At 40.7% G+C, this 12092-nt stretch overlaps 1 protein-coding gene across 1 annotated transcript; it reads left to right on the top strand.

Moving 5' to 3' along the window:
• Window positions 1-2220: 2220 nt before the first annotated feature.
• Window positions 2221-5024, top strand: LOC102558456 (coiled-coil domain-containing protein 70). The gene is made up of 2 exons (XM_006258575.3): window positions 2221-2316; window positions 4050-5024. Exon 2 carries the CDS (start codon window positions 4160-4162, stop codon window positions 4820-4822), a length of 663 nt encoding a protein of 220 aa, XP_006258637.1. The 5' UTR covers window positions 2221-2316; window positions 4050-4159; the 3' UTR covers window positions 4823-5024.
• Window positions 5025-12092: the final 7068 nt, after the last annotated feature.

Below are 12092 nucleotides of genomic sequence, written 5' to 3'. Positions count from 1 at the left end.
AGGGCACTAATTTAGGATATACAAGGCTGAGGTTTAATTCCCTGCTCTGCCTGCTTCAGAGCTGAGACTTGAATCACAGTGTCCCCTGTCCCAAGTGACTATTTTAATCATTAGACTGTTGGGGGAGGGTTGGGAAAATGCAAAGATGAAAAAAAATGAAAAGATCTCACTTTTATTTTGATGCAGAATGAAACAAAATTCTGTGTGTGTGTGTGTGTGTGTGTGTGTGTGTGTGGTCTGAATCCAAAGTCTCATTATATTATTATACTCTTGACAGAGCTATTTTGAAGCCTTGTTTTCTGAATATTCGAAGTTTTACATTAAAGATTTATAGGATTGGGGCCCTAGCTTTTTCTCACCTTCCCATATCTCACGTACCTGAGGATGGGCAATGAAAGCATAAGCAGGCCATATCACAGCATCCATGGTTAAACAGAACTGTCCGCTGGTTCCTATGGAAATTTTGATTTAAAAGTGATATCATGGTCTAGCATATGATTTTTTTTGCTCTGAAGTTCAATGAGGCCATCTGCTACTTAAACTTCTTGGAATGGATTGGGGTACGTAGTGCTATAGAGTCTCAAATGGTCCAAATTATCATGGGCTTTCGAAGCACTACATCACTTTACATCAGATGAGAACTATAGAGATCAGACTAACCATCCCCTCATACCCATGCTGCTGAGCAAAAGGTCTGTAAATATAGACATGTTCTTCTCTATCATATATGGAAACAGCCAGCCTCCTTCCACCTACAGGCTGGGGTTAGGAAAGGAGATGGCTTTCATTCCAAAATGGCTAATGTGTCTTTAAATTATACATTCTGAAATGGAACATCAGTGACTGACTATTGTTTAGTATTTATTCACCTTATGGATATAGGTAACTCCATCTCCCTCAGCAAGGCCAATAGCTGAAGACAGACAAAGACCATAGGATGGACTGTAATTAGGATTCAGATTTATTTTATTAAGGACAGAAAAAAAATAAAATTAAGACTGTGCCTAATCATAAAAGAAAGAGCGCAAAACAAAAGGTGCACAAAGAAAGATCACATTCAACATAAACAGGTTCAGGAGAATTGCTCATCTGCTGCCCCATTGGCCTCACATCCATATGGAAAAAGGGGATATTTCTGGAGAGAAGGATTTAGAAGGCTAATCATCCTTGAAAAAATGTCAGTGGTTTTTGTGTGTATTCCTCTCCAGAGATTACCGAGCATCAGTGCTGTACCTAATAACATAAAGAAACAAGTGACAACACAAAAAGAAGGCATGATAGAAAACAGAATCATGGAAAAAATGGGCTGGAAAGCACATCAGGAAGTCATTTATTCCAACCCCGCACTCAAGTCAGGATTATCCCAGCTAATGATGTAAAGCAAGATCTCATTTTAACTTTATTGGACTTTAAAAATATCTCTGCAACTTTAAAAAAAATCTTTGACAGAAACAGAATGATTAAAAAACACTGTCAGTTGCCTCAGTCAGATGTCAGATGCATGGAAGACATCTATTCAAAAATTGCTGTAAAATATTCACTTGTTCAAAGGTCATAAAGAATGGAAAAGATTCTGCCATCAGTGTGTAAAAGACAGTGACTCCATTACATTAATGGAGCTAAGAGTTTATATTGGTATACAGAATAACACATTAATTATAATTGTGTAATGAATGCTGGGATTATGTATATGTATACAGTGATATCACGGTAGGCTGTGGGAGTGGGCAGTGAAGACTGAAAATAGTGTATCACCACATTCTTTTCTGCTTCAATATATATTCATTATAATTGTTTGTTTCACATTACCCACATCGCTAAATCTCCCTACTATCATTAGCCTAATAATTAAGCTATACAGACCTAAATTTCTCTTTCTGTTACAGCAGTGTGAATCTAAAATAACTTTACATCTATCGATGGAGTTATTAGATATTTACACTCAGGTAAATAAAGGGAAAATATTAACTAAGAATCTTCAGAGTCAATACAGGAACTGTTCCTATAATGTTCTACATTTCAGCTCTGGAGGCAACCAGGCAGCCAGCCAAAAAATACTTTAGGATGCTGTAATAAACAAACAAGCATGAAGAATGACTGAGAAATACAAGCCATAGACAACTCTCAGCCAGACTTCTAGCCTTATGCATATTTATTGCTCCCCTTGTGACCAGTCCAGAGTTGGGATTCCCTGGGCTACTGATTCTTGCCTCACTGAAATTATCTTTATGACATCACTGCATACAACCAACCACAATCTCTTGAGTGTCTGTCACCAAGGCATTGGATGGCAAGCTGATTAAAGAGCAACACAAAGTAAGTACTTCAGGCTATCTTATATTGGTCAGATATTTGCCTTATATTTGGCCAGATTTTTAGCTGGTGTAAATTGGTTTAACTCCAATAACTGACAGAGAATCAGCTCCTCTGTGTATTCGATGGTATCCTAAATAGAAAATTAGTAGTTCATTAGTTACTTGCTTTTTGTCCCAAAGGTATAACATATTACCATTTTAAACACAGTAGAGGATCAGCCCCTTTCTGTATATGGTATAATACCAAAAAAGAAAGCAACATACTACAGTTGTAACCAAGGAGAGGATTCAGGCGATACCTAAAAATACAATTATTCATTACAAACACCTTTAAAACAATCTCTTTCAAACAATGAGCAGAAACAAAATACACAGTTCTTGATTATTAGATAAAAGGGTGGAGTGTTTAACACTGTTTTAACATCGGTGGTGTTGGACATTTTTACATGTGCTCCCAGCGCAACACTGGGTGCTTTAATTTGTGAGCCACGTTAATTAAAAGTGCCTGCACATCATGTGTATCAGCGTTGCCGTGTGCTCTCATGCTGGTGGTGGGCTGGTGGGGTAGGGGTAAAAAATGGCGGTGGGGTGCTTTGAACCAAAGCTCATCAGATATGTTTCATTTCAAAGCACCATACTGCCATTTTGTCAGTACAGAGATGTGCAGCGATACTGATACATGTGACATGCAAAGCTGCCAGAACACATCAATTTCTGTGTTCCAACAGACTCGATTAATTGAGTCTGCTCCCCGCATGTGTGTGGGATCCCCTTGGTTTTTATTTGCACGCAGCAGTGTAAATCAAGAGTGACTCCTTCTAATTAAGTTGCATTATGTCATTGTAAAGTGAAAATGAAATCATAATCAGATCTCCTTTCATTTGGAAAGTTAAAGATTTTATGCATTTAAAGTTCTTAGATGTCACCACTTAAAGACAATGGTACACATTTAATGAATTACAAATTATTGCATTTTTAAATAAATAATTTTGTTTCATAGTTAAGTTCAGAAACGTTTATCTGTAATTCAACTATTCATGACAAAAACAAAAAGCTTATCTGTCTACTTTGTGTTAAAAAAGTACGTGTAAATTTACACAAAATTTTACTCCCAGTGACACTGGTATAAAGGCATCACTCCGCTGAATTCAATAGAATTTCATCTAACAAGTACCATCTTGCTGCGGAGATTTTACTCCGCAACACCACATGTGAAGATGCTGACGTGGCTGGCTGGGGCGCAAGGCTGCTTCACTGCAGGGGCTGCCTGCTAGTTATTCCCGCATTGTGGCATCCTTGTGCTCCATCCAGCTCCTCCACACCAACTGAACCAGGCTGAAGCAGCCCAGGGCTGGCAGGCTGACCCCCCAGACCTACTGCCAGCCAGGGCTGCTCTGACCCGGCACAATGTGCTGCAGTCCCAGGAACATGTTCAAATGGTGCACCCTGAAGCAATGAACCCCCTCACAATAAGCACTGGAGTTTATTGCTTCTAATTAATTGCACATGTAGCCACACCCATTAAGAGTGAAATCTGATTTTAAATACTCCAGGTGCTATACTTGGCATTGTTCCCCCCTAACTATGCATACCAATAAATGGATTATAAACAACTTATCTCCTAAATTTAATTTTACCATACATTCTTCCGAGAATGCACAATATTTATCAGGTGTTTAAACTGATTTCATTATTAATGGTGTTAATTCTGTATCCCACAATGTTCCTCTGCAGAAGTGCTTACTGAGCCTTCAGTTTCATTTTTCATCTGATGAATTACTAGCAGGCTGAGCCGAGTTTGAACCACAGACCCCACCCCCTTGAGGGTGCAGCTAAGTGACAAGATGATTTATTTTGAGGATGGCAAGTGGTTAAATGAAAACAGTTCTTTACCTGTACAGCCCTCTTCCCCCTCCTCCTCCCAACAGAAAAAGCTTAACCAAAGCCTTCGGAAGGAGAATCAGATCCTCCGGGAGGAGAATCATGCCCTTCGTCAGGAAAACAGGGCTTGTCGTGTGGAGAACAAGGCCTTCCACCAAGAGAATCAAACCATTCGAGAAGAAAATAAAATCCTCTGGGAGGAGAACAAGATCTTCCAGGAGAAGAAAAAAAACTTAGAGAAACAAAGTGTTCTTGAAAAGCAGGAAAATGCCCTCCGAAAACAGAACAAGGCCCTTCGGGAAGAGATTATAGCTCTGAAAAAGCAAGAAATAGCCTTTGCAATGGAGGAAAAAGCACTTCAGCACGAAATTATGGCCTTGTGGGAAGAGAACAAGGCCTTCCAAGAGCAGATCAAGGTTCTCCATAAGGATGACAAAGCCCTCCGTGAAGAGGAAAAGGCACTTCGTGAGGAGAAAATTGCACTCCATGAGGAGAAACTATCTATCCAGGAGGAGTACAAAGCTCTTACGGAGGAGAATACTGCCCTCAATAATGAGAAGAAAGCCCTGCTGGAGGAAAACAAAGCCCTTCAGGACTTGAACAAAACCCTCTGTGGGGGGGAATAGGACAATTTAGGAAAAAAAAGACTTTGGCAGGAGGAAGAAGGAGGACAAAGTTGTAGCCAGAGGTTATGGGCCAGTTTGTAGACTAAGAAAGCAATGTAATCACAAGGGTAAAAACTGGGTGTTTGGCTTAGTGTTGAACATTGTAATTTCAGTTGTGTATCAGCATACTTGAGCCTAGAAACCTAATAAAATCCTGCTGGAGGAGGTGTAGAAAAGATGGTTTCAGACTGTTGTATTTGTTGTAGTATGGGCTGGGGTGATGCAGGTTCTAAGGTGCATGGGTGACAGCCTAAGAGCTCAGACATTTGAGGCCATAACAAAGCTGTTGGTTGTGGCTGTGTTGGCATAAGGACATGGGCAGGAGGGCTGTGCAAAGCTTCGGTGACTGATTTGATTTGGAGGAGATTTGGGCTGATTTCACGACTGAATCTCTGAATCCAAATTGAAACAGGGGACCAATTAAAAGGTCTGCATCCAATCAGAAGCCTCCAAATTGATTCGGAAAAGATTTGGTGCCACTTCAGAGATTCGGCCATAGACTAAACAGGCAGCAGTCCTCACTACACTGGACACAACTGCCTCCAGCTAAGTCTGGTAAGTCCAGGTAAGTCTGTTGTGGTGGCCAGACAGGGGAGGGAAGGGACATTTGGGGAGGAATGGATTGGGGCTGGGGCTAGCTGCCCAGCTGGGACAGGGAGTGCAGGACTCAGGGCAGGAGGTGGGGGGAAAGGGGCATGGGATGTGGGCATGACAGTGCTCTGAGCAGGGACTATGTTCTGCTTCTGCTTGTCCAGCTGGGGCGGGATGAGGATGAGGACTGCTGCCTGTTTAGTCTATGGCTGAATGTCTGAAGCAGCGCCAAATCTTTGGATCTGATTCAGCCAAATCAAACTGGACAGTGATTTGAATCTTTGAATCAAATCACTGTCCCTCTGAATCGGTCAAATCCAAATCCAAAACAAATACTTGCTGCTTCACACAGGCCTAAGAGGCAGACAAGTTTCTTTTGGTAAATCTGTTATCTTTTATTAGACTAATTAGTTGCAAGCTTTCTGGTACAAACACCCTTTTTCAGAAAGAGGGAGCATTTGCGGTTGTTTTGTGCTTTCTGGGATGGGATGGAAGCCAGGAGAGCACAAAACAACTGCAGATACTCCCTCTGCCTGAAGAAGAGTGTGTGTGCCCAAAAGATAGCAAGAAGAATTTTTCCAACTGTTTGAGTTGGTTTAATAAAAGGCCATAACAGAAACACTCATAGTGCAGCCTATCAGATTCCAATGAAATCTGTGAATTCTGCTAAATGCCTTGTCACAAGGACACTACTTATTGTAGTCTTGTTATAGGTGTGTATATTCCTTTTTATTTATACCTGACTGAATACTATGAAAAAAATCATCATTTGCTTTCTACAAATGTGTTTCAGTGCTGACATTCAAAACAGTGGGCTTTTAATGAAAAATTAGAGACTATTCATGGAATGTCAAGGTTAATTTAATAAATGCTGAGGACTGGGTAATGGAGGGGGTATAGATAACTTTTTGCCACCTTCCATTCTTCAGTCATCCTCTACTGAAACTAAGAGAATACATTGCCACATGCTTTATAGCAAGGCAGTCTAACTCATTAGGTTGAGGGATCAGCTGTGGACAGCAGAGCTTCTCATGGGATGGATGACCTACTTTCAACAGTTGGATGGGTTACACCTACACTAATCCCCTTGTGTTGACTGAATCATTACCAGGGATCCTGGTTTTCTTTGATTAAAAAAAAAATCCCCAATTTTTGGATTCCATGATTAAAATAAAACACCATTTTTTTATTTTTTTTTTTACCAGAGAAAACTACCACCTGTCTGACTGTCAAAAGCCATCCTTAAGACTCCCAACCTGGAAATTCAGGGGGGGGGGAGACATCAATGTGGAAACAGCATTAACCCCCCAGGTGCTGGCTCCACCAACACAGCAGCTCTGGCAGCTGGAGGGGTTATTGTTACCACTTATCCCTGCCACAGAACTTCCAGCCACACAAGCTATGATTTAACCACTTGCACACCACATGCAGACACAGGACAACCCTGCTTTATAGGAAGTGCAAGAAATGCTGTAGTGAATGCTAATATAACATGCTATATATTGGGAAATACCACAGGGCACAGTCTAACACTTCCATTGAAATATTATGGAAGCTAGAGGTATGCACCCATACTGTTTTCCAATCAATGAATTAGTCTACATGTTATCTTTTGAACTTCCACAGTACTCTGGATGCCCATCCAATAGATCAGTGGTCCACAAGCATGGGAATTTGAAGGGTAATAGACTAATGACATTTTAAAAAACAATATTCATACATTTCATGAGTGTATAATGTAAGGACCAGGATATCTGCAATCTTGCCAAATGGTTAGACTAGTGAGGAAGGGCAGGAGACAAACCACAGGCTGAGTTAGGGATCAGAGACCAAGGTACCAGATCCAAAAGGAAATCCAGGAGTAGAGTTCAAATCACAGGCCAAGTCTAGCTTCAAAAGTCAGAAAACAGTGGCTGGACCCAAATTAGCCTGAAGACAAAGCAGAAGTTGGAGCATACCAGGTTCAGAACTGGAGTCAGAGTATACTAGGATTCAGAAACAGAATCAGGATGAATCAGGAGTCAGAGAATGAATTGCCAGATTCAAAGGCAAAATCCTGAGAGGCAGGGGGAGGGAGGCAGGGGAGGGAGGAGTCCAGGACCAAAATCAGCAGAGGCAGAAGTCAGATCAGAAAATAAAGAGCACCAGATCTAAGAGCTTTACAAGAATAGACCTCCAAAAAGAACAGTTCACCAGGGATCCTGGTTTTCTCTGATTTAAAAAAAATCCCAAATTTTCACTTTAAAAAAAGGAGCCCCAAATCCACAATTAAAGTGAAATATCTACCCATCTACCTACCTATTTTATATTATATATCTCGATATAGTTATAGATGTAGATCTATTAGTGGCGTTTCATTTAAATCACAGAAAAGTGTGTATTTGGGGTTACATTTTTAACTGAAAATTGGGGATTTTTTTAAATCAGAGAAAGCCAGGATCCCTGCTGCTCACTGACCTGCAACCTGCTGCCAGAGGTAGAACTACATGGGTGGCTTCAGCTGCTAATCTAGAGGCCCTAACAATAGGCAGCTAAACCATTAGCTGGGATAGGGCTGCCTGTCAGAGCCCCCAGGCAAGTGTGGCCAATTAGGCAATTAGCCCAGGCTAGACTGCCTGTTAGGGCCTCTGACATAAGGTTTGTATTTGCTGGGGAGGGAGAAATAGTGACAGAGAGAGAATTATGGAGTAAGGTGAATGTCTTTTCAAAGCATGCAAAAGAAATTCAAGTAGCAACAAATAGGCTATAGTACTTTAGGAGAAAAAAGAAAAAGAAAAAGAATGAAAAAAGGGGCACTGAGTAATGTTTAACTGAAAGGGTAGCCTTTACAAAACTTATAGTTTATGGTCACATTTACTCAGAATTTCAGAGCATGATAGCAACTTAGCAGGATTATGTGTTGGCGATGATCATTTTCTGTTTAGAAAACAGCATTTCATTTGTAATTAATTACAAGGTTATTTCTATTCTGGGTCTCTATATTTAAATAATGATGAAATATGGTGTTCTAATTTGTCTTTATAACATTAATAAGATTACATTTACGTACATACAGAGAAATTAATTAGTTTCCATAAATACATTATGTTTAAAACATAGTAAATTATCATGTGTAATTGGGGACTTCAAGAATGATTAACAGTGTTTGAAAGTGTTTTAAATGGGCTGTTTATTTCTTTTGAAAAATTAAATAACTTTATGGCATTAGCAGCAAAGATGAAGTTTTATCCTAATGTATATGAACAGTATATATATATAATGCATATGAATGTATATATAATGTGTTGTTGTTACTAAGGGCTGATCCTAACAGATGAAAGTATCCTTTTTTGGGTACTGTGCATCTTCACATCCAGTCTTTCAACATGTTCTCCTGGTAATGGTATTGCCTGGTTTTGGTTTTTTGTTTGTTTTGTTGTTGTTTTTAATTATTTGGAAGGAACCAATCATGAAGGGCTGGGAACATTGTCCATAGAGGCACTGGAGTGAAGCTGAGACGGGGGAGGCAGGGAGGGAGACAAACTTTTTAAAAACTTCATTACAAAAATATTAAACACAAAAAAGGTGAAAGTGCAAAAGTAGGCAGCCCTCCCAGGGGCTGAGCATGAAACACTTATCAGCAACAAAAACATGACATCACAGAGATTGAAACTGCTTCTCCTTCATGGGGTTACACATTTAGGACTAGTTGTCTGTTTTCCACCTTGCAGAATGCCCCCTCAATGACCCTGCACAACACAAAGGCTGGTTCACATTTTGTTACAAAAAGTGTCCATATTCAAATATGAAGTGTGCCTGGACCAAAATATGGAAGAGTTGGAAGGTGTTGTCAGAGCTGCTCCCAGTGAGCTAATTTTTGCAGCTTTTTGGAGTCTTGGCCAGACCCAGCAGGAAATTGGACAGGTAGATCACAGTTCCCTCAGCCACTTGGTTTGCGATCAAGAATAGCCCTGGAGAAGTCCAAGTCTTGTGTGCCAAAGAGGGTGCAGAGGGTGGCAATGAACAGCTGTACCTGGGGCAGTCCAGGAAGGCATGTAAAAGAATAATCTGCTCTGCACAGAAAGGGCAGGATGCCAATACCACTGGGTCTAAGTGGTGGACAACATTGCCCGTGGCCATAGCAGTTCTCTTAGCCTATGGGCAGCTTGTACAGGGTGTGCCAGGCTGGGCAAGTTTGCTTTGGTTTTTGCTGTCAGGAGATGCCATTTCAAGGGAGAGAAAGAGATGCTTTAGGGAAAATACTGGGTTTGTCCCTATTGTAATTAAGATTCTAGATCAATGCTAGATCAACATTAAATCTCAAAAAACTTTTCCTTGAGATTCTTTCCATTGGCACATGACACCTCTGACAAAGCTGAGCCTTTAAAACGTTAGGGGAAAATGCAAAATATTAAATCATTCTTAGTATATTTAGATGAAACAGGTATATGGCGATAACTAGAACATTAAAAATCCAAAGGCCCCTAGTGTGATTTTTTTTTTAAGGTAGCTAATGGTATGAAAAGCAAAGATTGAAGTGTTTACTAATAGATACCATTAAATGTCAGGGAAAGGTTGAACTAACTAGATTGAGAGTATTAGGTATGCTTAGTTTGGAGAAAAGAAGATTACAAGGTGGGGGGCATGATATCAGCTTTCAAATACTCGAATGGCTGCCATGACAAAAATGGAGAGCAACAATTCTTCCTGGCTATAGGGGGCAGGACATAAAGCAATAGACTTAAACTGCAGTAAAGAAAATTTGGATTGAATTTCAGGGGAAGAGGAGAAAACCATAATTGTCAAAACAGTAGGGAAATGAAACAAGTTTCCCCAGGAAGTTTTAGAATTTCCTTCACTGGAAGTATTCAAGAGGAAGCTAGACAGGCTTGTGTCCAGAATGGTTTCAAAATTGTGCAACCTGCATAGAATAGATGAACTTTAAAGTCTTTTACAACCCTAAGATTCAATGAGAAAAGGGAAATTCTCAAAGGTGACAGTGAGCAGTCCAGCCTACATGGTCCTACAGTTGCAGATACCCAGATAATGATACTAAGTATGGCAACTACAGATACATTTCCCTGTCCACAAACCTCTTCAACAACATGTGCATTGGGCCCCCAACTAATTTTGCTCAGGGTTTGCAGGATCCAATCCCACTAACGTTAGATCGATCGATCGATAGATAGATAGATTCGATCGATCAATCGATCAGGCAGGCAGGCAGGCAGGCGTGTGTATATACAGGGTCTTCATAAGTCCTTGTGCACTTTTAAACTTTAATAACTTAGGTTGTCCTAAAGGACTTTATGAAGAACCTGTATGTAGATCTCATAATCTTATGCCAGTAAGTCATGTGTAAAGACTTTACATTCATAAAGAACTCAACATGCAGGTAGCCAATTTTCAGTGGAAAGCTGAGTAATTTCATCCTGGGTAGATGGCACTTGAAGATGATACAAAGCTTAAAGGCATAGTAAAACTAAAGCAAGGCCCAGCTTTAGTCCACAGACCAGAATCAGGGCCCCAGGCTAACAGTGATGATGACATGCAAACAAATGGAGCAAAAGGAAAATTGAATTTAAAATGAGAACTTGGAACTTCTTATTCTGTGTGTATATCCTTCCACAATCACCTCATCAGTGTCCCATTATTCCTATTCATGGGTGCTGCAGGGCTTTCTTACACATAACACTGTGGGCCTGAAGGACTGAAAGGTAAGAATCCCTCCCCTTTCATTCCAGGTTTTCTTCCTGCTCCCAGCTCCTCTGGAGCTCCCCCTGACCTTCCCCACCCCAGGGCTCCTGCCCCTGTCTCTCACCTCCCTGCCCACACCCCTACCTCCTGACTTCCCTCATCCCTAGGTCATTATTTACTTGTGGCTGCCTGCAATGTCGGCCCCAGATGAGCAGGCAGGGAAGGGTTAACCTATCTGCCTGGCCACTGCTGCTGCCAGGCTACTGCTTTTCTGGCCCAGAGAGTAATTCTTTCTGTGCTGCACTGAAGCTCCAGGAGGCTGGCAGCAGAGCACACAAACCCAAGCAACCTGAACATCAAGAACAGCAGCAGACAGGAGGCCAGCTGGGAATATCCATACACCCCTGTGGCTCAGGAAAAAGTGGGTACTTGAGTTAGGAATTTTTAATTGGGAAGAAGATCCTTTCTCTCAGATTCCTTCTACTGATATGACAGTGAAACAAATGGAATCCTTCTGTACAACAGAAAGAGAAGAGGGGATGGAGGAAAACTATCCAAGGAAACTTCACAGGATGTCCAGACTCCATGGAAGTGTCAAGGTGGGGTGGATAAAAAATGAAAATTTGACTTCTTACCAGGATATAGGAGTGCAATAGCTATATAATTTACAGTAGTCTCAAAACTATTCTGTTACAAAGCGTTTTGGTTTCCATTTAACTTTTGACTTTGAGGACTTCACCTGCACCAGTCTTATTTGTGTTTAAAAGTTGTGCTATAATGTATTATTTATACACCTGAAGGAAATTCTATAATTCTTTTCTTGATGATGGAGACAGTGACAACTGCTTCTATCCCTTCTCTTACTTTTTACACCTTGCTTGAGCTTTAGCTCAAGTTGTGACAGCTCTTGCTTTTGGCTCAGGAGATTCCTAGTTCAAGTTCTAGTATACTCACCAACACAACT

This window comes from Alligator mississippiensis, chromosome 1 (genome assembly GCF_030867095.1).
Source record: "Alligator mississippiensis isolate rAllMis1 chromosome 1, rAllMis1, whole genome shotgun sequence".
Classification (NCBI taxonomy): domain Eukaryota; kingdom Metazoa; phylum Chordata; order Crocodylia; family Alligatoridae; genus Alligator; species Alligator mississippiensis.
The sequence above is the reverse complement of the archived record's forward strand: the minus strand, read 5'-3'. Positions and strand labels throughout refer to the sequence as shown.